The sequence below is a fragment of the Ambystoma mexicanum genome, chromosome 4q, assembly GCF_040938575.1.
Source record: "Ambystoma mexicanum isolate Mex_15411 chromosome 4q, UKY_AmexF1_1, whole genome shotgun sequence".
NCBI classification, from domain to species: domain Eukaryota; kingdom Metazoa; phylum Chordata; class Amphibia; order Caudata; family Ambystomatidae; genus Ambystoma; species Ambystoma mexicanum.
Window position 1 is genome coordinate 539873317 of NC_090928.1, and position 26162 is coordinate 539899478.

Here is a 26162-nt window from a genome sequence, read left to right on the forward strand (position 1 = left end):
GCGTGGGACGCTGTTTAGGCAAACACTGGACTCGTTTTTAGACGATTCTGCAGTAACTCCAAAAATCGCATTAATGCAATCAACAGTGACTTGCTTTCAGTCAAGTGTAGTTGTCTCCACCATTCCTCTTCAGACAGCATCTGGTAATTTGTCATCACCTTTCCCATGCAACTATCACGTTGATCGCTTAGTTCAGTACAATTTAGAATCAGATGTTTTAAATTTTCATCTTCCTCCCCACAGAATCGGCATAGAGCATTTCCCCTTGGAATCGCGCGCCTGTTCCTCAGAATTTCTTTTGTTTCTAGAATATTTAAACGGAACATCAGATAGTATCTTCTGAGGTGCTTGCACGGAGACAGAGCCAGATATTTCTGAAGTGTATTCTGTTTTTTTGCTTCTTTTGGTTGATTTATCATGGATTTTTGACAGGCTCTTCTCTCCCCAATTTCGATCCAGTTGAGATCCAGCAATTTTCTTTTTACTAAATCTGGATTATTCCATAGTGTTAACTCTTCCATCCCTAGCTGTTGGAGGATCTCACGACATTGATGTTTCCAGTCTCTTAGGGCCGACTTTTTTTCACCCGTTTCATTTCCCAACAGGATTTTGAACGGTGGTAAGTTCGCTTCATCGTGCGTCTTCCTAAAGAGCAATAGCTTGTTCCATGTAATCCTTACGTTCCGGGTGGAAATTCCTACTTCATATAGAACACAAGCAGTCGGTGTACTTTGGGGTATTTGGAGGACTTTCTTCCAAAAAAAAAAACTTTGCACCTAAACCATATCTTGTGGTCACAGCCAAACATGTTCTCTGCCCCATAAATCAAAATTGGTGTAATTTTATTTTGATCGAATTTTCTCACTGGCTCATACGTGAATTTCCCGAATTTCTTCTGCATTATGATCCCTTTTGAGGCTAGTTGTCTGCAACTATTTAGGATTTTTTTTACCATTGGCTCGTCGTTTATGCTGGAGTTAATTATTGTGCCCAGATATTTTGTGTATTGCACTTTTTCCAGCTTCTTTGATCCCACGAACCAACTTGTTCTATACTTGCAAGACTTCCTTCCTCTTTTGTTCTCTAGGACTAGGATTTCTGATTTGGCTACATTTATCTCTAGCCCGAGTTCTTCTGAGTAGGTCTCCAATGCAGACAATTTCCTCTGTAAGCCGATTGGTGTACGGTCTAAGATCACCATATCATCGGCATATAAGATGTGATGCAGTTGGAATCCATTGATGGTTGGTGGAAATGAAATCACGTTTGCCAGGGCTTTTCCCACTTCCGAGATGAAGAAGTTAAACAGGGTCGCCCCTAGTGGGCAGCCCTGTTTTACTCCCCTTTCTGTTGGAATTGGATTTTACAGATTTCCTTTGTTGTCTAGCCTTACTTGAATGTAGGTGTCGGAGTAAAGTTCTTTAATGGCTGAAATTAGACTCCAATGACAGCCTCTCTTCTTTAGTTTACACCACAGGATTTCCCTGTTTACTCCATCAAACGCATTTGCCATATCAATAAATGCCAAGTAGATTTTCTGGCCCGTTCGATTTGGAATCTATTTTTAATAGATTTAATATTAGGAGGTTCGTGCTGCAACCCACTCCCTTAACAAACCCAGACTGGCGCTCATCATAGATCTTTTCGTGATTCATCCATAGTGTGAGTTGTTTGAGGAGCTGAGTTGCAAACACTTTACCTATAACGTCAAGGAGGGCGATGGGCCGATAGTTTGCTGGCTCAGATCGTAAGCCTTTCTTGAATATCGGAACGATGATTCCCGATTTCCAGGTTACAGGGATCCTTCCTTCTTTTATCATCGCCTGGAACAGGATATCACAAAATTCCGACCATTCTTCGATGTTTTCTTTTAAGTCAGCATTCGAGAGGCCGTCAGGTCCAGTGGCTCTAGATGTGCTGCTGTTTGAAATTGAAGTTCGAATGTCCATTCTGTCTATTTGTAAGTCCCATGGTACTTTTGTATGGATCTCAACTGTACTTGTACCTTTCCTTCTTTTAAACAGATTTTTATAGTAGCACTCCCAATTCCTTTCTGTTACCATGTTTGTTATAATCGCTTTTTCTGAGTTAGTTGATTCATTTATTAAGGCCCAGAATCCCCTAGAATTCCTTTGATTCAGCGCCTTCAGAATTATCTCGGCGTCATTTTGCTCCATCTTAGCTCTGTGTAACTTGCACCAGTTGTTATATTGGTTTCTCACTTTTTTGGACTGGCTTTGGTTTGTTACTCCTTTAGTAGCAATAATCGCTCTCAATGTTTTTCTCAATTCCCTCATTTTTGTTCGTACTTATGTTTTAAGAAGTTTTGATTCCTTAGAGCAATCGTTTTTTTAGATTTATAGATTTCAAGTAAATGCTGGTATTCGATTGCCTCAATCAGGCCTTGCTCCTGGGATTGTTGCAGTTGTTCGGATACCACCTTGATATCTGGTTTCTTTATCCTTAGTCTGTTACGCCCAGGTTCCACTGAGAGGTCACATCTCCATTGCTCCCTTTTCTCCACTTTTCTCCATTTCCATTCCATTAATGTGATATTGTGATCACTTTGGATGTCTTTAGTGACTATGAAAGAGACTGTTTCTTGTAGTATATTCTCAGAGACAAAGATATAGTCTATAATGGATTGCTGACTTCCTCTTTCCCAGGTCGGTTTTGCCGGAATGTCCCCTCTTATTGCTCCGTTAAGCATTGATAGATTTCTAGTTGCCATTTCTTCTAGCCAGCATTCATTTTTGAGTCTCCCACTGCTGCTCTTTGCTGTTTTTCGTTGGTCTAGTTCAATAAGTTTCCTATTGAAGTCTCCACATAGAATCATTGATGCCTTTGAATCTTCTATTTTAATTGGGTCTATGGCTTCAATAATGTCATCTTCAAGCTTCTGGTTGAGCTTTGGAGTCGTGTTCCAATATATATTTAATATATATAGTTGGTCCGTCAGCTTCTCTGTGGGCTCTGTTTGTTCTAAGCAAACCACCTGAAGGAAAGGTGACAAGTTACGGGCTGATTTTATTCTTAGTCCACATGTTCTTTTAATTAGAGTCAGTTGTCCTGACATAGGCCGCCCTTTTTTTTGTTTTATGGCTGGGTTTATCGCTACTTCAAAACCGTCCACACATGGAAGGTTAGTGACCCATGTCTTTTACAAACATACCAAGTCAGCCTTTTGTATCATTTCAGGAGGAGATCCTAGGATATGTGAAAATCCTCTAGTGTTCCACGAGGCTATCACCAGTGTCCCTGCCTCGCCATGGCATTAGCTCCTCATTGTTGAGTTCAGCAATTTTGCTAACCAAGAACATTTTTTCCTTTCGTCCTCATCGGCATTTGCTTCCGGGGTTTTTGAGCTCACTGGACCTGACTTTTCGCGATTATCCACTGTTATCTTGATTTTCTTCTTCCTTATATCATCAGGAGGGCATACTAATTCAGCCTCCCTTTCAACATCTTTAGACTTGACATTGGACACGCGCTCCTGGTTTGCGCTTTTTTCAGTTGTTTCGGTTGCCGCTAGATCTTTCTCATTTGTTTTTTGTACTTTTAGTTCTTTTGTTTTTGCACCATCGCTACCCCTTAGGATGTTGTCTACTTCGTACACTTGATATCCAACTTCCAGAAGTTGTCTCTCACTCATCATGATCAATTCTGCATCTTTTTTGTCATTGATGTGTAAGAGTACAAATTTCTGGTTCATCTCAGCAATAATTTCCACACGATCAATCCGAGCACTCTTTATTGCTCTTAACACAGGTATTTTATGGAATATCTGTAGGATAGTGTAGCTATTTAGTGGGGTATCACCTTTTCTGCCGTCTATTTTCTCAACAAGTAGTCTGTACTGGTGGTTTTTTCCCAACGCTTTGATGTCGACATTCAAGTTAGAATTTCTTGACTTAGCGGGCTCTTGAGCACTCCCTCTTGGTGCTCCGTCTTCTCTTGCTGATTGTTGTGGATTATCTTTCGGGGACTCAGTGTCATGCATAGTGTTCACATGCTCATCTAATATGGGATTTTTTGTGACTTCCCTTATCTTAGAGATGTTTTTCTGCTTCAACATACTCTTCAGCCTTTTATCTTCCAAGGTGAGGAAGATCTGTGGGTCTTCCACCTTTTTTACAGATTTCTTTATTGTAGATTGAAATTTTTTGGGTGTTTCTGGCCACGAAATCACTCTTACTTGGCATTTCATCTTCTTTCTCTTTCTCGTTTCCTTCTGTAGATGTTTTTTGCGGGATTACCTCTGACTCACGATCATCTTGTCCAGTGTTGTCGACAGTTTCAGTAGTTTTCCCTACCCTATTATCATCCTTGTTTTCTTCGACATCAGACACGCTGTAAGTTCACATGTTCAACAATTCCTCATCATCACCTTCTAGGTCTTCCGCATCCAGCTCAATTGTGCTCCCTGGCTCTGACCTGTTATCTTCAATCAGGCTTTCTGGTTGTACTTTGTCGTCCACGTTTTGGGCCTCATCGGTCTTTCTTTTCCCCTTCAATGTCGATAGCTCAGAATTATTTACTGTTATGTTCAATGCTTTGATGTTTCTGAAGAAATTTGCTGAACTACGAGGGGTCCTGTTCTTTTGTACTTGTTGGTTCTTCGTTTTTTTTGTTGCAATCATTGGAGTTTGGCTTAACTATTTTTGATCTCTTCTCGTTGCTCACTCCCGGTCGTATTTTCGGGTTTTCAAATATATCAGACCACTCCCCCTCGTTCTTTTTTACTGATTCAGATGCAGAGTTACTTCCCAGATTCTTTGCATTTGTGTCGATAGATTTGGACTTTTCAGATGGATTAGGTGGTGGGAGAGCTTGCTCTTTATCTACTTCTTTTTCGTTTTGAAGTTTACTGGACTCGACCTCTTTTTCTATATATTACATAGGAACAGTCGATGAGCATGGGTCTGGCATGGATTCACATGCTCATGAATATTCCCCGTCATCAGGCCAGGAATCCTCGGTATAGAAAAAAATCAGTATCAGTTTAGTTTCTGATCTGTCTTTCTTAGTAGTAACCAATCACTGGTCTCTGGGTCATACTGCCCCCAGCCAATGACTGCCCTCTCCCTAAGCCCCGCCTCTGGCAGCCATCCTCAGATTTGGTAGCACGTAAAGTGGCAGTATGACCAAGTGAAGAGCCGCAGAGGGGTAGGCGGGAGGGTTCGCATGTGAATCCATGCCAGACCCATGCTGGAGAACAACAGTTACAGGTAAGTAACTTGTTCCTTCTCCAGCATGGGGTCTGGCATGGATTCACATGCTCATGAATAAGAGAATACATAGCAGTACACACATGCACAACCACGGGAGGTGGCAACAGGCTCAACATTAAGCAATACAACAACTCAACATTGAGCATCTCTTACCTCCTCACCAGGCTCACCTTAGGCAAACAGGTTGCGCAGCACTGCTTGGCCGACCCTGGACTCCTCCCTCGAGTCCCGATCGACACAGTAGAATCTTGTGAAGGTGTGCGTCGACTTCCACGTCACAGCCCTGCAGATGTCTAGCAGGGTCACACCAGACAGGAACGCCGTGGTAGCAGCGATCGCTCTGGTCGAATGGGCTCTCGGACGGCCGGGCAGCGGTCGGTTCGCCAACCGGTGACAGTGCATGATGCAGCCGGAGAGCCATCTGGAAATGGAAGTCTTCGAGAGAGCCTTCCCTTGATTCACAGTCCCAAAGTTCACAAACAGCTGCAACATCTTCCGAAACCTCTTTGTGCGGTCCACGTAGAACTTCAGCGCTCTAGCTACATCCAGCGAGTGCAAAGTCCTCTCAGCCGGCGAAGGGAAGAAAACTGGCCACACCAAGGGCTCGTTGAGGTGGAAGTCCGACGGCACCTTGGGCATAAAGGAGGGGTGTATCCTCAGCACCACCCTTGTGTCATGAAAAGTCAAGTATGGAGGCTTGCAAGATGGGGCCTGGATCTCTCCTACTCGTCGTGCAGAGGTGATGGCCACGAGGAAAGCTGTCTTCCACGACAGGAACTTCAGAGGCGCCGAATGTATAGGCTCGAATGGGGCCCCCATGAGCCTGGTCAGCACCACATTAAGCTCCCATGCCGGGGCAGGAGCCTTCACCGGCGGAAATTATCGGAATAGTCCCTTCATGAATTCCTTCAGCAGGCGATGAGACCACAAGGACGCCCGTCCCATAGTCCTGGTATATCGGGAGATTGCAGCCAGATGTATTTTGATGGAGGCGTGAGCCAGTCCAGCTTTGGCCAGTGACAGTAGGTACGGCAGTACTTGAGGGGCCATAATCCGCAGAAGGTTAATCTTCTGTGCACGGCACCAGACAGAGAACCTCTTCCATTTATGTCCGTAGCACTTGAGAGTTGAGGACGCCCTGGCCTTTGAAAGAACCTCTCTGCAGTCGGCCGGGATGTCGTACCCTCCAAACTCTAGTGCTGTAGGAGCCAGGCCTGCAAGTTCAGCGACTCTGTGTTGTGGTGAATAATGGCGCCTCCTTCTCTGGAGAGAAGGTCTGCGTCCGTCGACAGCTTGACTGGTGTGGACGTTGACAAGTCCAGAAGGTCCGGGAACCAGATCTGTCTCGGCCACGCCGGTGCGACGAGGATCATCCTGCACCGGGACCTCTTGAGTGGCTTGATGAGCCGGAGCAGCAACGGCAGCGGAGGGAATGCATAAAGAAATAGGCCATCCCAGGGGAACGAGAAAGCATCGCCCATGCTCCTCGGCTGGGGGAACCTGCTGGCGAACCTCCGGCACTTGGAATTCGTTGCCGTCCCGAAGAGATCGATTTGGGGTTCGCCCCATCGTCGGAAGAGTCGATCCACTTGATCCTGGCGTAGTTCCCACTCGTGGCACGAGCGCAGCTCCCTGCTGAGTGAGTCGGCGATCGTGTTTTTTATTCCTGCCAGATGAAGAGGCACCAGAAACATCCGTTGGGCGACGGCCCAATGCCACAGATCCTGGGCTTCCTTGGATAGGGCCGGGGACCTGGTTCCGACCTGCTTCCAGATGTAGAACATCGTGGTGGTGTTGTCGGTGAAGATCCTCACCACCTTGCCCTTGAGGGACAGGAGAAAGGACCTGAGGGCCCAGAACACTGCGCGAAGCTCCAAAATGTTGATGTGGAGTGACTTTTCTTCCGGGAGCCAAAGGCCTCTCGCGTGAAGATCTCCGGAGTGCGCTCCCCAACCTTGCAGGGTGGCGTCCGTCGTCACCGTCACCTGGTGAGCTGGGATCTGAAAGTCCGTGCCCGCCGACAGATGGGACGGGTACCCCACCACCAGATCGCCCGACGGAACATCGCGTTGAGAGGGATCCTATCCTCGAAGCTGCCCGTCGACTGGACCCAGCGGGCGTCGAGGAACTATTAAGGGGCGCATCTGAAGCCTGCAAAGTCACACCAGATAAATGCAGGAGGACATCATCCCGAGGAGGGACTTGATAGATCTTACCCTGGCCATGTCCGTGGCCAGCAGACGCTGCACCTTGCCCAGAACGGTCCTGGTCCTTTCCTCCGACGGAGAGGCCAGCCGCGCCACTGTGTCGAGCTTGGCTCTCAGAAACAGGGCGACTTGCGACAGAACCAGGTGGGATTTTGGAAAGTTGATGGAGAATCCCAGGTCCGTGAGCTGCTGGACAGTCTTCGCAGTGTGCTCCACGGCAAGCTCCCTCGTCCTTGCCCGGATGAGCCAGTCGTCCAGGTAGGGGTAGACATGGATACCCTGTAGGCGCAGCCGTGCCGCCACCGGTGCGAGGCACTTGGTGAACACCCTGGGTGCCGACTTCAATCCGAACGGGAGGGCCTTGAACTGGTAGTGCCGCCCTTGGACCAAGAACCTGAGGAACATTCAGTGTCTTTTTAGAATGGGGATGTGGAAGTACGCATCCTCCAAGTCCAACGACGACAGGAAATCGCCCTCCTCCAGCTCTCCCAGCACGTGCTGGAGGGTGACCATTCGGAACTTCTGCGCCTTGATGTACTTGTTCAGTCGTCATAGGTCCAGGATGGGGCGCCATCCTCCTGTCTTCTTTTTTACGAGGAAGTACCTTGAGTAAACTCCGGAGCCCCGAAGCCTCTTTGGGACGAGCTCGATGGCACCCTTCTTGAGCATCGCCCTTACTTCCAACAGTAGTTGAGGGACGTAATTTTCCTTCCTGGCCACGGGTGGAACGCGAGGGCACTTCTTCTGAAACTCGAGGGCGTGCCCTTGGGCCAGGGCGTCCAGCACCCAACGGTCAGTGGAGATGGACTCCCACACGCTGACGAACATCGCCAGCCGGCCTCCCACCGGGGTGCTTCGGCGGGGGCCCGACCCCACGTCAGTTCAATCTTGTTTGGAGGCCGCCTTGCCTCCTTGACCTCCCCGTCGACGACAGGCACCACCTGGTTTGCCGCGTCCCCTGTCGGCTTCCTGGGACGAAGATCTTGCCGCTTGGCGGTACGTGGAGGAGCCACTGCCGGATCCCTTGGAGGCACCTTGTCTGCCTCCGAAGCTCAGAAATGACAGCCATCGTTGTTGGAGCACTCCCAGTGCCCAGGCAGTCTCTGTGTCCGTCTTGATGGCCTGAAGGGACTCATCAACCGCCTTCCCAACCAGGTTGTTCCCGTCGAAGGGCATGTCCAAAACCTTGGCTTGTACGTCCTGGCGAAAATCCGTGGCCTTGAGCCATCCTCGTCGTCTCAAGCAAACGCTGTTGCCCAACTGACGGAAACCGTTGTCGGCGATGTCCGTTGCCACCGTGATGGCGTGGTCCGAAGCAATCTCACCCTCCTGTAGGATTTCAAGGGTCTCAGCCCTTTTGGCGTCCGGAAGGAAGTCTAACAGAGGGGCGATTTTGAACCACAACTCCCTGTAGTAGCGGGCTACGATAGCCAGGGCGTTGGACGCCTTGATAGTTGTCGCTGCGGATGAGATGATCCGTCGTCCCATCGTGTCCAACTTCCTGCCCTCGCCGTCCGGCAGGGAAGTTGATGTCGAGGCCGATGCCCCCCCAGCTTTCTTCTTTGCCGCCGCCGAGACGACCGAATCCGGGGTAGGTTGTGCCCGAAGGCACAAGGGGCAGCGTCGGGGACCCGGGACTTCTTCTCGTACCAGTCCCTCTTTGCCGGCGCCGTGGCAGGGTTCTTGAGGAGGGCGAGCCCCTCATCCTTTTAGCCTCGCGCCGTTGGTAAAGGAACACTTCTTTCTTCTTCTCTTCTGGGCAGAGCTGGAAAAGCTCAGATGCCCTGGAAATCATGGCATGAAAGGATCCCATCTCGTCGGGCGGGGACGCCCGAGCAGGGGGCGACGGGGGACACGTCCCGTCGTCGCCTCCGTCGTCATCTGTACCTGTCGTAGCCGTGTCCGTGCCTGTATCATCCCCGTGGGTAGTAGACCGTGGTGGAAGGCAGAGCAGGCCGCAGAGGTGGGAGAGGTGGCATAGGATGCATCCTCCTCCTCTTATGCAGTGGACTTTCCGAAGGTCCTGGCTCCGGTTCCCCCGTCGGGTCTGGCTCAGGTACCTCCGTCGGGGGAAGGGGCAACCTTGTCCTTATCTCCGAGCATAAGGACGGAATCGCTGACAAAATGGCCACCGAAGTGTCCTGCGGCGCCGGAAACGACGGGCGCGAGGGCTCTTGAGGAGTCTTATCGGCGACACCGTCGCTCTCGTCGTCGCCCTCGTCGGGATCCCTCCCGATGGGCTGGGCCTCCTCCACGACTTCGATGAGCTCTTCTTCAGAGGTCGTGTCCGTACCCACGATGGCCACCAGCCCCTCTCCCACCTTTTCCAACGAGGACTTCGTGGGGGTCTTCTCAATGGGCCTGAAAGACGACTCCCTCTGTGGTGGCAGGGAGAATCTGGGTCCTGAGGGCGCCTCCACTGGTGTAGCCTCCACAGGCTGAGCCAGGGCCGCGGCGACATCCTCAATCGAGGTCTTAGCAGGGTGAATTAAGGCCATCGTCACCTTCTGGACGCCTGGGGCCTTCAACTTGGGGTGAGGGTCCGAGCCTCGCTCCCCCTCTGCCGGAATCTTCGAGATCGACCGCGGCCTCTCCAGAAGCTTCGCCGGGTTCTCAGACTTCCTCTTACCCGAGCCAGAGCGTTGGCTGCCAGGCAGAGGATGCGCCCTGCCTGGCAGCCAAGGAGCCCGACCGTTCGGCTCTCCCGGTGCCCGCGGACTCGTGGTGCTTAGCCTTTTGTTGGGCCCCCGTCGCCGGGGCGCCCCCACAGGATTTAGAAGACCGCTCAGACTTCTTTTTCTTCTTCTTGCCTGACGGGCTCTTCCCTTCCAGCCAGTTGGCGAGACGGAGGTGGCGATCCTTCATGGTCCGCTCCGACATGTTCCCACAAAATGCACAGCCCTTCTCCGTGTGCGTCTTGTCCTCATGGAGACAGTAGAGGCATAACGAATGCTCGGCCTCCTTGAAAACATTCTGAAGCTGGCATCCAGGGCAGGTCCTGAACAGCTTCCCGGGCGTCGAGCTTCCTTTCTCATGGGCCATGTGGGTAGGCCTCGGAACTTCTGAAATCCTCCAAAAGCGTAACTCGACGAAAACTTCATCCTTGAGGGGCGTAGAAAAATCTGAAACGGATCCCCGTTGATCGGATGTAGAAACGGTGGAGCTTGAGGCTCTATTTAACCGAAAAATTTGAAAAAACTCCTGAAAAAAGCACAAAAACGCAGCAAAAGCTCGAGAGCTACAGCACGAGGACTCCCAACACTTGAACGTGCGGTAAAAATCTGAGGATGGCTGCCAGAGGCGGGGCTTAGGGAGAGGGCAGTCATTGACTGGGGGCAGTATGACCCAGAGACCAGTGATTGGTTACTACTAAGAAAGAGATCAGAAACGAAACGGATACTGATTTTTTTCTATACCAAGGATTCCCGGCCTGACGGGGAATATTCATGAGCATGTGAATCCATGCCAGAACCCATGCTGGAGAAGATTCTAATATCTCCAAGTTGATCACTGAGGTCTGGCTCGTTTGCACAGTTTTTGAGACTCGAGTTGTATTTGGATCTCACCTTCCTTCTCGTTCGTTTTGAAGTAACGTAAGGGCTTGCCTTGTCACTTCTGCTAGGAGTTCCTTATCTTCAGAGTTATTTCTAAGGGATTCTTTCAGAGCTGTTAATGAAATATCGTTCCCTTGTTTAGTTACCAAAATCTCAGAAGTCATTTCCTTAATGTCTGTCTCTAGTTTGATCATTTTAGAGTTTAGTAGGGCGATCAAAGTCGTTTGGTCTCTGTAGTTCTCATTTAGGTTCTCATACAGCTTCATCAGAGGCGCAACAGCTATTGTTGTGGCAGACATCAGAATTGGACTTAACTTCGATATTATTGTTTCGACACAAGGCGATGTCTCATCTGTGTTATTTCTTCCCTTCAAAGGTATCTCATTGGATTTCCGCCAATTTGCATTTCTCATTGTTGTTGTTCCGTCCTCGTCATCCGAATCCAAGGGTGGGATTAAGGTGGCACATCGTTTGGACCTTTTCGGTGATCGGATCTCACCAGATATGTTTCTTCCCATACTTCTCTCTTCTCTTTGGCCTTTGAGTCGTTTCTTCAGACATGGGTCCTCGCTCTCAGAACTTTCTCTTCTGCGACTTCTCTTTTGAGACACTATAATCTCCTCATTTCTAGATTCAAATGCTGAGGAGTTTGTTTCTAAGGTCATTACTTCGTGGATACTCCTGTGCTTAAGATAGTGTAGCTCTGCATGTAATGGATTTCCCTCATTGGGGCTTATTTGAGATCGCCTTCGAGATTGCAGCAATTTTGCATTCATCTTTGCTAGATCTTTTATCACTTGATCGACTATCCCAACGGAATTTCTTCTTTCTCCTGAGTTTAGATTATTTTGCGGTAGAGTAGTTGGCAGTGTAGAGCTTTCCATCCATTCATTAAGGGGTGACCGCATCTCCCTAGTACCATCCGTTTTCTCCGGCGCATTAAGGTGTTCTTTTGTATTTAGATTGGCAAGGGAGCCCCTTGTATCCTGTGTTGACTTGATCATTTGCTCATCTCTTTTGCTCATGGTAGCCGTCGTTTCTTTTTTGTTTAACTCTGGTTTATGCATCTCAGCTACCTTTGACCAAGCCAATAGTTTTAGGGATGAACTCTATTTTAGTTGCTCAACCTTGGCTGTCTCTCTTTGTATATTCATTATGCTTAGGTTCCTAGCTTGAGTCGATTGGACTAGGTCTCGTATCGGTTCCTCAGTCCTCGGCCTGAGGCGGGGAGCAGTTGGAGATGGCTGGGCACTCAGGACCTGATGTATCATAACGGCGCAGACTTCGGCGCTCTTCGTTCCTGATAGGTTTTCCTAAGATTCGCTGATCCTTCCCTGTGCCTCAACCACCTGCGTCTTTTTCCTTTCCCAGCGTCACTCTGGTTTTTTTTCCATGCGACTCTGGGATTCCGATGTACTTCGCCCCAAACCGCTTACTCCATTTCTTCGATGGGACCTCTTTTTCTGTCTCCGGCACATCCTTGGTTTCCTTCTCGTTAACCTCATCCCGATCTTGATCCTCGTCACTTTCAGAATCACTTCTCAGATCAAGGGTGTCCAGCGATTCATTAGTGGCTCCTTCCCTTCTCAGCCACACGGCTCCCACATGCTCATGAGAGACCATAGGCGTTGTGTGCCGTCCTGAAGCCGTTATCTCGGGGAGTGACGCTCTCACTAGCCACAGTAGCGGCTACAGGGGCATTAGGAGCAGCAAGGGACAGTTCTAGAGTTCTATCAATGTCAATAGGATTTCCTATACAAGTGCACGTCGCATTCTGCCCTCGCTTGGCATGAGCACGCGTATTAGCTTTTTTCGTAGACCCCCCTCATTGCTGCTGACATTATCAGGCAGCGCTGTGCTCCGAACGACAAGCGAACACCGGGTGCGACTTGCAGTGCTTGTTTTACACCACGCTGCACAAACTCTTACCATAGACCTTCAGGCAGTGTAGATTAGACTTACCTTTGTCTCAAGGTCGGGATCAAAGAGGGGATACCTCCGCAGTCTCCCGTTCACTAGTCACGCTGTCAGTGCCAAACAGCCGCACAACACCCAACGCCCTCCACCCCTGCCGGGCTCAACGCCGCGAGGGTGAACGCGGGTGCGTTTTGAATATGTTTCCTGTCACGTGATGGATCACGTGGTCTCCAGCAGGCTCTGCCCCCTCCAGGGAACGAAGCAGCAGCCAGCAAGAGTCCTAGCTGACTCGCAGTGCTGTGGATCACTCGGCAGCTCTGCAGCTTCAAAGGATTTGGTAAGTGCAAATGAAAGTCTCTTTCCAAATGGAACGCCAGGTGTCATTTAGATCGCGCAAGTGCATGGGAAGGGGGCAAAGGGAAAGTGCACGGGGGAAGGGAGAGTGGAAAGTGCAGTACATGGGAAAGTGGAATAAATGAGATTAAAAAAAGACAAATAAACAGCCAGTTAGTGGCAAGTGCAAGGAAGTGCAGATAGGGGGACTGAAGGGATACAGAAAAACGGTCCCCAAGTGCAGGGGTTGCCAGGGAGGCAGTGCAGGTGGGCAATTGACAGGGCGAGGGGCAGAGATCAGAAGAGCGTGGCCAGGTAACCAGTGCAATTTCAGTCAGGAATTCAGCAAGGGAGGGGAGGAGAGAAAGCAGAAGCAAAAGAGGAAGGTTTTGAGGTGTTTCCGGAACAGGAGATGGTTCTCAAGTTGCAGGGAGGCAGGAAGGCTGTTCCAGAGAGCGGCCGGCCCCTGCCGAAGAGAGTGATCTGCCACCAACTCGTTGTTTGGAGAAGCGACTGACCCTGAGGGAGTTGGAGGCAGATGAGCGAAAAGCTCGAGAAGGAAGATATTTAGGAAGAGAGAGTTGAAGGTATTGCGTACAATGCAGAGGGTTTTGAACTTAATCCTTGCAGCCACTGGGAGCCAGTGCAGAGATTTCAGTCCTGGAGAGATACGATCCCTGGGCTTGAGGCCAAAGACAAGTCTCGCAGTCCTGTTCTGGATAAGTTGCAGAGGGCAAGAGTGGAGGCAGGAAGATTTAGATAGAGGCTTTTACAGTAGTCCAGCTTAGAGAGGACCAGGGCTCTGGAGACAGTGAGCTTCTGGGGGGAAAGAGAGGAAAGGAAGAATACCTCTAAGGAGGTGCAGCTGGTAGTTTAACTTCTTAGAGACGTCAGAGATGTGAGGGGAGAAGGAGAGTGCAGAGTCGAAGATGACCCCAAGGTTTTTAGCCTTGAAGGTGGGAGTGGGAGGAGGGCCAAGAGAGGCCGGCCAGAGAGCTGCAGGGAAGGAGGGAGTGGGTGTGCCGATGAGTAGAATCTCAGTCTTACTGGCATTAAGGCAGAGGTCGTTGGCGGCACACCAATCCTGGATGGCAGACAAAGTCAGAGATGAGGGAAGGACAGGAGGAGGAGGGCGAAGGTAGCCTGAAAATGAGCTGGGTATCATCCGCATAGCTCTGAAAGTTGGGACAGAGAGCGGCGATACGGTGGGCAAGGAGTGCCAGGTATTGGTTGAACAGCCAGGGAGAGAGGTTAGATCCCTGGGGGACACCACAGGTAGAGAAAAAGATGTCGGAGAGGAAGGACCCAAGTTGGACCGGGGAGGGTCAGTCGGAGAGGAAAGAAGTCAGCCACGCCAGAGCCTGACCAGTGATACCCAGGTTATCACAGAGACAGTTGAGCAGGATGGCATGGTTGACAGTGTCAAAGGCAGAAGAGAGATCAAGCAAGATAAGAACGCAAGGGGTGTTAGAGTCGAGATTGGTGAGCAGGTCTTCACGGATGTTCAGGAGAACAGTTTCCGTGCTTCTGGCAGCTCTGAAGCCAGACTGATGGTCATGAAGACAAACAACAGATTCAGTGTGGAGATTGAGCTGGGAAATGGCCAGTTTCTCCAGGAGCTTGCCTAGGAAGGGAGTGATGGAGATTGGGCGATAGTTAGCCGGGCAGGAGGGGTCGGCAGAGGGTTTCTTAAGAAGTATGAAAGATGTGCGTGCCCTCTCCTGGGGTCGTACATGGCGTCTGTTTAGTTGCCGGTTAATTCATGGTCTATGGGTACCCCTTTCTATGCAGGTAATCGCTCGCCTTCCATGTGCTAATGGCAGTGTGGATACGCCTCCGCCGTCTGCGCTGCAGCCTGTGTTTGCCAGATTCATAAGCAGAATGAAGCATTGCGAGCCCGCTGTTGGCATTCCGTGGTTGTGTATAGCCGCAGGTCTACTGGCCTCTCAGCGTAGGGCCAGGGCGATATTTTAGTATTGCGTGTAGTTGGTCAACTTGAGTCCACCACCTCCCGCTGTATGGCGCCGATCTGCCGGCAGTAGTGGTAGCACTCACCGGTAGAGGCGTTTCCGTGCTGCCTGTTAGGGAGAATTCTCCGTTTAGGCTGAATTTCCTAACCTGCTGAGTCCCCCAGCAGCTTTGCTGGATTTTTGGGGTTTATTTTTTTCTCCTGCCAAGAGTGAGACTCTTTTACCCTCACTCTTGGGCATGATTTGAGTGTGTTTCTTTGAATCTAGATGTGTTTAATGGGCTATGGGGTCTTTTACTCCATAGGGCTTCATGTGTTTTTGTGATGTGTGTTACCCAGCACCCTCAGTGCAGTGACACAGGGGTGTCATAGTGACCCCCCAGTATAGACTCCATCCCCTGGGACTGACTACTGTCTCCCAGGGCATGTAAAGACACCATTGACTTTACTAGTCTTAAATTCTGAACAGAACCAGTACAAACCATCATATTGTGGACGTACTGGCTGCGGCAATTCAATTGCCCCGGGGTCTGTTGGTCGAGGGGGCACGTCTCCGTCCCCCCTGATCGAGATTTGGCTGGTGGCAGTGGATACTACTTATTATATCTAACCGTGAATATTTTCCTATGGGATTCCCCATTGTTTTAGGCTACTACTTTATTTAATTATTTACGGTAGCCTCGAACATACCCCCGGTTTATTTAATTAATATTAATTCTCCGGCTGGTATTTTTTGCCAAAACTTGATTCTAAAATGGCGTTTGTGTTCTCCTCTGTGACTCCAACCCAAGTCGAGCCCTTTGTTCCACTTTTTGGCTGGCTTCTCTGCAGAAGCCCTCCAAAGTGGTGCCACTCTGTCTGCGGTACTTAGTAGGGGTGGAGGGAAATTTAGGCACCCTGGACCGAGTTGCCTAGGCAACTCAAGTCGCACTCCATCCCGATTGGCCCAAGTGGTGAGCCGACCGGCTCACCACTTAGCATGTTTGAGTGACAGCTAGGCTGAGTGAATGGGGATTTGCTGCATAAAAGCAGGGCTTTGGCGACTGGAACCTCAGAAGTCGCCACAGGACCTAAGAATCCGACGAGGGAGAAGCTGAGCCGACCTGGCACGACACCACGACCGGTGAAGCCCTGCTGGACCATCTCACCACTTTTTCCCAACGACAGAGGAGATCTCCCGCCAGAGAGTCTTCTTCCTTTAACTGGTGGGGATAACCAGTTTCACCGTCTTTTCGCTTCCCGACGTATCTCGTGGTCGCCTTGCCCGTGCCAAGCACCCCGGCAACCGGGATACCACGTTTTACCACGACCACGAAACCAAGGTACCACCTTTAACCGGAAAACTCTGCGGCTGGTTTCTGCCCTGGTAGTGCAACGACCTTCATCTTTCCTCCAAGTCGAGATCTTCTCTTGCCCTGGATGACGACGCAACTTGCACCCACTACCAGGAACAACTGCCACCGCTGGAGGATCCTTCCCACCGTGTCCCGCCTGTCTTCCCTTGCTACCGACTGTACGGGGTAGATTTAGCCCCCGGCTGTCGAACCTGGGTTAGCCTGGGCCACCTTGGCTAAACTTTTCTAAGCCTCTCTAAACGCTTTTCTGAACCCTCTGCAATACTTTCTAAGCCTAGTGTAACTGTGTGATCTTGGGCGCATTTGTGCTCTGCTCTCTCTAAGAGTGGGCCCAGCCTTTGGACTTTGGCTCACCAGTGACTTTTTGCTCTTTGCCTTGCTAACAGTGTTCTGGAATCGTAGAGTGGTGAACCTCTTCTTATCCTGTCTTTTTCCCTCCCTTTTTCACAAACTTATTAGAGTGCAATCTAGTTAAGCGCTCACCTCTGCATGAAAATAAGTGGTGTTTTACTGTGATTTTCTAATAGTGAAAAAGGGGTGTATATATCATAATAGTAACTGTGTTTAGAATATTTTACAATAAGAGTGCTGGAGTGTTTCAACTGTGTGTTTTTAAATAATTATATACTTTGATACCAAAGCTTTGGTCAGTGTTTGCTTGTATTATTGTATTTGAGTGCCTATTGAGTATACTTTGCATACTGCCTAACTCTTCTTGAGGGAAGTCTGACTGCTCAGCCACAGCTACCAGGTAAATCTGGGTGGTACAGACTGCTACCAAGTGGGTTTACTGCCAACACCTGTAGTCTTAAATCTTTTGCAGTGGTCCCTAAGGGAACTGCACAGGTTTTTGCCTAACACTGCCCCCCCGTTCAAGACGTTGTAGATGGTGTATACGTCGCTGTGCGGTTTTTCACATTGCCGCGTCGGCTGCCTCCGTTGCTCAGTGTGCCATACTCGGGAATATCGCGCAATACAGGTCCAGGTGAGGGATCAGTCGTTCTGGATCGAAGTCAGCAACATCCATTCATCTTGGGTTGGCGCGGCCGAGGTGCGAGAAGGGGCAGTATAGACTCAGACCGCCAGAGGGCGCACCGACGAAGGCTCAGCCCTTGCTCCTTCCACCAGATCATCGATCAAGCTTTACGATCCCCAACTCCTCGCCATCATAAGTACCACATGTTCTGTAGTTTTAGGGAGGCTGAGCAGCATTTAACGAAAGAGCTCGCCTGCACCAGAGCTCCGTCACCCAGTAGCCATCTTGCTCGGGCACACCATTGCAGGATGCATTTAACCATAAATAAGTACATCCTGTTAAGGGCAAGAAGCAGTATCCAAAACTAATCAAAACAACAGCTTCTAGCACCTTAACCCATCGACCCCAGCATGACAAAAAACATATAGTCCAATAGTGTTATCGTTAACCCTTGTAACGTGCCAAATCACATTGCCTGTAGTGCCTCCATGGCATAGAAAAGCCCACTGCTTGCGAGGGCCTCCCTCCACCAATATTTATTTAGAAAGTAGGTGATGAGAAAAGGAACCAAAATCACAATTGATCACTTGACTTGTGCCATGATAAAAAGGCTATATACAGCATATGGGTCGATATAACAAAAGAAAACTGGGAAATGTCACAGCGAGAGGAGACCAGAGTATGCAAACAATTTTTAAGGTGAAGGAACTATGTTGGACATAATATTGAAATAGGCAAGTCTGACAGGAGGAAGGGAGATCTGCCATCCTTTCCAGTGTGATAATATAGAGGAACAGCTAGGTAGGGTAGAGCTTATTGGCGGCATCTGCCCGGGACAAAGCAGTACAAGTAGAGATTTGGTGAGGCACATGAGAGAAAAGCTTGAAAACTCTGCTGCAAATCCTCTGCCAGAATAAGCAGAAGTATGCAGAACATTTAAAAAGATTAGTTATTTTAAATACCTTTAATTGTTGCTGTAATTCACTATTTAACCGAGCAAGAACAGTATTGGTTTCCTTATTTCTTCTAATTGATGCCTGGATAGATTTTTTGTCCTTACCCACGGACCTAAAGGAAGAACAAAAACAAATATTTGAAGCCATCATTTGCATTTCACACCATTTCCCTTTGCATATTTCATTTATTTTGTTTACAATGACAACACAACCATTCCAACCTTACATGGACATTGCAAAGGTTAACACGCACTCTTAACTGCCCTTGCAGCCTACCCTCAATACTTTCTTCCTTTTCAATGGAGTACGAGTACTAAAATCAGTTAAAGATCTTGGCGAGTTGCAATTAAAGTGAATTCACTTAAAACTGCGAAACAGACGAAAATGCATGATTTGTGCTGTGCTTCTGTAAAGAGTCTGATTGGTGAAGAGCAGTACAACTCAAGAAGCAGTAAAGAGAATTGAATAAAAGCTAGGATAAAGTCTGATAAATGTGCCAAGAGTAAGATTGTTTGTGTTGATAATACAGGGTAGCACGTGAACAAAACATTTCTGGGACAAAAAGATGCAACCTGCAGTTTTGAAAGGCGAGTAAGGAAAAGCTTATTTTCCTAAATTGGCTTTCATAGAAGCAGAACCATTTGCCGATGTGGTACACAATGGCCTTTAGTTATTGAATTGTTGGGAAAGGTTTGTTGAGTCTGGTGCAGTAGTTTCAAAACAAATATTTGTACGTGCGACAGGGTCATTAGTACGACTCTGTCAGGGGGGGGCCCACCCAGGGGGGCCCACCCATCCCAAGCTCCACTGTATGTGTGGAGTTGTTTATGTGTATGGGTGCCTCTTTCTCTGTGCTGATGCCCAGCAGCCTCGGTCCCGGCCAGGTCCTCTCTCTCATCTTTCAGATAATGACACAGAGCCATGTCGATAGGAGCGGGCTGGTGTCCCGACACTAGACACAGAAACTACAACACCCAGCATGCACCACATTCGTCATATCGCCAAAATGGCTAGTGAACCCTGGGTTAAGTAGCATCTTCCAGAGACCACCACCAAGGACTAAGAGTACCCCAATGCACCTGGGCCCTAATCTTAGCCAAGACCAGAAGGAAAGCAATGACTTGATGAAAATGTACTTTCCCCACCCGCGCAGAAGCAGTATCGGAGACCCAATTCCTGCCACAGACTCTCCAGACATGCTACAGCAGAACAGTGGAACTGGAGCCAGCGGAGAGCTGCACATCAGTGGGGGGTACCAGGAAATACTAGAAAATTATTTTCTAATAGTGCTTTACTTTAAACAGGAGGAGAGCAGGAACAAAAACGCCACCAGAGATCACATAGCTGGCTGGAAGACACCGAGGATTTAAAGAGGATGAGGCTAAAAGCTCTTAGGACGAATCCTAGGGGAAATTCCAGCCCCCAATGGCAGGAGATAAGAGGAGTTTGAGATTGACAAAGCAGAGATTGGCCCAGGGAGACAGCTGACCTGATCGCGCAATGTGAGCTTTGGGAACATTCTACACAGGGTGGGGGCAGGCCATATAAACACAGGAGAGACAGTCTTCAGTGAGAAGTGAGAGGTTCAGGTGAGGTTGGAGGCGGTGTAGAAGGGACAAAGAGACCAGAGTGCACCAGGTGGGAGAACAAACCAATGTTGAATGCCTATGTGAGTGAGAGAGAGAATGAGAGGAATAATTAGATCAGGAGCATAGAGGCGGGAAGAGTGAAAAGAGGAGTAAGACCCAGAGGAAGAAAGTAGACACATAAGGAGTAAAACGAAGAATGAGATCAGGAGGGAGGAGACCAGGGAGAAGGGTAAAGGCCCCAGAGGCATAGTAGAGAGAAGGAGTGGAGGGAAGAGTGAGAATAATAAAAGAAAGGCCATCTACAATGAGGAAGGGCATGACAAGGGGATCAAACTACCCGTTTAGGTCACCTAGAATGTCCCAGAGCACGAGGGAGATACACTACTGCCTTTAGGCCTCTCACAGAGAAGGGAAACCCTACAGCAACCAATATGTCATTACATTTTTTGGGAATAGGTTGCCTGCGTTAGGGAGGCAAGAGCCTGCATCAAGTTTGAGGGCACGTATACAGGGACTACCCTAGGCTTGGAACCCCCACTGATGTTATTCGTTTGCTGCATTTTAATGAAAACTGAAATTTGACTGGGAATATCAAGTGAATTGACAACCTTGTCACATATGGGACTTAAAAACCACAGGCCACAAGGTAGACCAGATTAATGTTGGCAAGGCCAATGTTGCCATTATGTGAAGAAATAGCCAGTTCATTCAATACTGATCAAGATTTGTAATATCGGCCAACACACAATGCCCTTTTGCTAGATGTCTTGTTGGAGTGACCAGTTTGATTTTTTGTGGGCATTTTATTTGTATTTGGTAAGCGCTTTCACCAAAGCATACAAGGGGGGGGAGGTGAGTGGGGCGTATGGAAGAAAGGGGACTATGAGTAGTCTAGTCATAACAGTGAGTAACTTTGTTACTCCTACATCCCGTCCTCTTTCCTCCATCCTTGTGAGCGATTCCACTGAACAAGACCATAGGGTGGAGCTGTGACAACCTGCCTCATATCTAGGACGAAGCAAAAAGGTTCTTCAGAACCGCCTGACCGAAATCTGCATCGCGCCTGGAGCGGGTATCCAAGGAATGATCTGCTATGATAAGGAACAAGTTACTTACCTGTAACTGTTGTTCTCCAGCATGGGTCTGGCATGGATTCACATGCTCATGAATAAGAAAATACATAGCAGTACACACATGCACAACCACGGGAGGTGGCAACAGGCTCAACATTAAGCAATACAACAACTCAACATTGAGCATCTCTTACCTCCTCACCAGGCTCACCTTAGGCAAACAGGTTGCGCAGCACTGCTTGGCCGACCCTGGACTCCTCCCTGGAGTCCCGATCGATGCAGTAGAATCTTGTGAAGGTGTGCGTCGACCTCCACATAGCAGCCCTGCAGATGTCAAGCAGGGGCACGCCAGACAGGAACGCCGTGGTAGCAGCGATCGCTCTGGTCGAATGGGCCCTCGGACGGCCTGGCAACGGTCGGTTTGCCAACCGGTGACAGTGCATGATGCAGCCGGAGAGCCATCTGGAAATGGAAGTCTTCGAGAGAGCCTTCCCTTGATTCACAGGTCCAAAGTTCACAAACAGCTGTGATGTCTTCCGAAAACTCTTCATGCGGTCCACGTAGAACTTCAGCGCTCTAGCTACATCCAGCGAGTGCAGAGTCCTCTCAGCCAGCGACGAAGGCGACGGGAAGAAAACTGACAACACCAAGGGCTCGTTGAGGTGGAAGTCCGACGGCACCTTGGGTATGAAGGAGGGGTACGTCCTCAGCACCACCCTCGTGTCGTGAAAAGTCAAGTATGGAGGCTTGCAAGACAGGGCCTGGATCTCTCCCACTCGTCGTGCAGAGGTGATGGCCACGAGGAATGCTGTCTTCCACGACAGAAACTTCAACGGCACTGAATGCATAGGCTCGAATGGGGCCCCCATGAGCCTAGTCAGCACCACGTTGAGCTCCCACGCCGGGGCAGGGGCCTTCACCGGTGGGAATGATCGGAACAGTCCTTTCATAAATTCCTTCACCAGTCGATGAGACCACAAGGACGCCCGTCCTGCAGTTCTGGTGTAACGTGAGACGGCAGCCAGATGTACCTTGATGGAAGCGTGAGCTGTCTGCCTCCGGAGCTCCGAAAGGACGGCCGTCGTCGTTGGAGCACACCCAGTGCACGGGCCGTCTCTGAGTCCGTCTTGATCACCTGAAGGGATTCATCAACCGCCTTGCCAAAAAGGTTGTTCCCATCGAAAGGCATGTCCAAAACCTTAGTCTGCACGTCCTGGCGGAAATCCGTCGCCTTGAGCCATCCTCGTCGTCTCAGGCAAACACTCTTGCCCAACTGACGACAAACCGGTGTCGGCGATGTCCGTAGCCACCATAATGGCATGGTCCGAGGCAATCTCACCTTCCTGTAAGATTTCCAGGGCCTCAGCCCTCTTGGCATCCGGAAGGAAGTCCAACAGAGGGGCGATCTTGAACCACAACTCCCTGTCATAGCGGGCTACGATGGCCAGGGCGTTGGCCGCCGTGATGGTCGTCGCTGCAAATGAGATGACCCGTCGTCCCATCGCATCCAGCTTCCTACCCTCGCCGTCCAGAGGGGAGGTTGAAGTCGAGGCCAATGGCCCCCCCCCCGCTTTCTTCTTGGCCGCCGCCGAAACAACCGAGTCCGGGGTAGGTTGCGCCCTAAGGCACAAGGGGGCAGCGTCGGGGACCCGGTACTTCTTCTTGTACCGGTCCCTCTTCGCAGGAGCCGTGGCAGGGTTGAGGAGGGCGAGCCCCTCATCCCAGATGTCATCAAGAAGCGGTACGGCGAGGACCGTCTTCCTTTTAGCCTTGCGCCATTGGTAAAGGAACCCTTCCTCCTTTTCTTCGGGGCAGAGCTGGAAGAGCTCGGATGCCCTGGAAATCATAGCATGGAAGGATCCAATCTTGTCGGGCGGGGACGCCCGGGCAGGGGGCGACGGGGGACACGTCCAGTCATCGCCTCCATCGTCATCCGTACCCGTCGTAGTCGTGTCCATGCCTGTATCATCCCCGTGGGTAGTGGACCGGGGGGAAGGCAGAGAAGGCCGCAGAGGAGGGAGAGGAGGCCTAGGATGCGTCTTCCTCCTCTTAAGTGGTGGGCTCTCCGAAGGTCCTGGCTCCGGTTCCCCCGTCGGGTCTGGCTCAGGTACCTCCGTCGGCGGAAGGGGCAACCTAGTCCTCATCTCTGAGCATAAGGACTGGATGGCTGACAAAATCGCCGCCGAGGTGTCCTGCGGCGCCGGAAACGACGGGAGCGAGGGCTCTTGAGGAGCCTCGTCTGCGTCACCGTCGCCCTCGTCGGGATCCCTCCCGATGGGCTGGGCCTCCTCCACCACTTGGATGAGCTCCTCTTCAGAGGTCGTGTCCGTATCCACGACGGCAACCAACCCCTCCCCAACCCTTTCCAACGAGGACTTTGTGGGGGTCTTCTCGATGGGCCTGAAAGACGACTCCCTCCGCGGTGGCAGGGAGACTCTGGTACCTGAGGGCGCCTCCACTGGTATAGCCTCCACAGGCTGAGCCAGGGCCGCGGCGACATCCTCAATCGAGGTCTTAGCAGGGTGAATTAAGGCCAACGTCACCTTCTGTACGCCTGGGGCCTTCACCTTGGGGGGAGGGTCCGAGCCTCGCTCCCCCTCTGCCGGAATGTTCGAGATCGACCGCGGCCTCTCCAGAAGCTTCGCCGGGTTCTCGGACTTCCTCTTACCCGAGCGTTGGCTCGTGGTCGATGGCGCCGGGGAGGATGCGCCCTGCCTGGCAGCCAAGGAGCCCGACAGTTCGGCGCTCCCGGTGCCCGTGGACTCGCGGTGCTTAGCCTTTTGTTGGGTCCCCGTCACCGGAGCACCCTCACAGGACTTAGAAGACCGCTCTGACTTCTTTTTCTTCTTCTCGCCTGGCGGGCTCTTACCTTCCAGCCAGTTGGCGAGACGGAGGTGGCGATCCTTCATGGTCCGCTCCGACATGTTCCCACAAAACGCGCAGTCCTTTTCCTTGTGCGTCTTGTCCTCATGGAGACAGTAGAGGCATAACGAATGCACGTCCTCCTTGAAAACGTTCTGAAGCTGGCATCCAGGGCAGGTCCTGAACAGCTTCCCGGGCGTCGAGCTCCCTTTCTCCTGGGCCATGTCCAGGGTAGGCCTCGGAACTTCTGGAATCCTCCAAAAGCTTAACTCGACGAAATCGTCACCCTTGAGGGGCGTAGAAACTCCGAAACGGATCCCCGTTGATCGGAAGTAGAAACGGTGGAGCTTGACGCTCTATTTAACCGAAAAAATGAGAACATCACCTGAAAAAAGCGCGAAAACGCAGCAAAAGCTCGAGAGCTAAGCACGAGGACTCCCAACACTTGAACGTGCGGTAAAAATCTGAGGATGGCTGCCAGGGGCGGGGCTTAGGGAGAGGGCAGTCATTGGCTGGGGGCAGTATGGCCCAGAGACCAGTGATTGGTTACTACTGAGAAAGACAGATCAGACACGAAACTGATACTGATTTTTTTTTCTATGCCGAGGATTCCCGGCCCGACGACGGGGAATATTCATGAGCATGTGAATCCATGGCAGACCCCATGCTGGAGAAGTTATTTATAACGCGCATGTACACAAGTGTTTCGAGCTGTGACTAGGCCGATGGAGTGGCCAAAGTAGCAGTCTTGCTGATCACATCCCAAGAAGCTTGCCTCTGAAACGCAATGGCTGTGGCCTTCGCTCTGACTGCATTGGGCATGAATCACCCACAGGAACTGGTTTGCCCATGGCCGTATATACTTCTGAATTGGCCTGAACCATCAAACGGGCGATAGAAGATTTGGAAGCCGGGGTACCGGGAGACGTGCCCCGGAAAATGATGAGCAAAGCCTCAGACTTCCTGAAGAATTTTGTCAGAGAAAGGTAGAACTGGAGGACCCTCTTGAGGCCCAAGAAATGCAAAGCCCTTTCTGCCTCTGACTGTGGGTTCGGGAAGAACACTGGCAGGCAGATTTCCTAGTTCAAATGAAATTGAGAGACCACCTTGGGCAGAAACCTTGGGTGGGTGAACAAGATGATGGTTGTTAAGATATGTGGTGAAGGGCTTGCACGAAGACAATATCTGAAGCTCGCTGACCCTGCGCGCATACGTGAGCGCCACCAATAGAACTGTCTTTAATGTCACCAGCTGGATGTCCACCAAGGCCACTGGCTCAAAGGGCTTGCGCTGCAGGGCCGCCAGAACCACATTGAGTTCTCAGACTGGATGAGGCCTGTGCACCGGAGGAAAAAGTCTGGGCAACCCCTTGAGGTGGGTCTTAACCACCGGGTTGGCTGTAGAAAAAACATGCTATGGGGAATTTTTGTAATCCCCGATGGCTGACAAATAGGTGCAGCAAGTATCCACCTGAATGCCAGAGCAGACCAAATGCACGGAGAAGGCCAGCACGTTGTCCAGTGCGCAGGTGAAGGAGTCTAGCGCCTTGTCACAAGCCCAATGGCAAAATCTGGTCCACCTGCCTCCTGTATGATGCCCCATTTGTCATCTGGAAATTGAGCATGTTGCAGTCTCAGCTGGTCAGGAACCAAGTCGCAAGGACCAGCCTGGCCGGGTCCGGGTGCTCCACTGCTCTGCCCTGCTGCGCCAGGAAGCCCCTTGCTGGGGATCAGAAGTTGGACAGGGCCCTGGGAGCACATTTGATTTCAGTTTATACATGTTAAAGTGTAATCAGGCAGGCTCCTGACAGCTCTCATCACAGCAGATCTCTGCTGCACAGAGATTTTTGACATCCACAGACAGGCCACCTTTGCTGTGGAAATCCCTTTATGCTTTCAGCTTTTCAGGACCTTGCAAGTTCACAATGATTTCTTCAACTATGTGAATTGTAGCACCCAGCAAGAATTTTGGATGTTTGAGGGTGTTCTGTACCGGCATTCTGCAACAAAGAAAAAGGGATTTAAAGCAAGATTTTGGGGTTTCATTTAGCAAAGCACTGCTTTTTCATTCTGTACTCCATTTTCAATTGTTGTGCAGCCCAGTGACATATTTCAGGAGTGAGATCTCTGTTCTACCACTG

The 26162-nt window shown here is 50.3% G+C and overlaps 1 protein-coding gene across 6 annotated transcripts in view; it reads right to left on the bottom strand.

The window, feature by feature from the left end:
• REPS1 (RALBP1 associated Eps domain containing 1) overlaps positions 1–26162 on the bottom strand; it is a 2155944-nt gene that overhangs the window by 128530 nt on the left and 2001252 nt on the right. For all 6 annotated transcript variants that reach the window (XM_069608106.1, XM_069608108.1, XM_069608105.1 and 3 more), the window contains one exon: positions 18505–18610. In XM_069608106.1, the coding sequence (XP_069464207.1) occupies positions 18505–18610 (106 nt within the window). The remainder of the gene's footprint in view (positions 1–18504; positions 18611–26162) is intronic.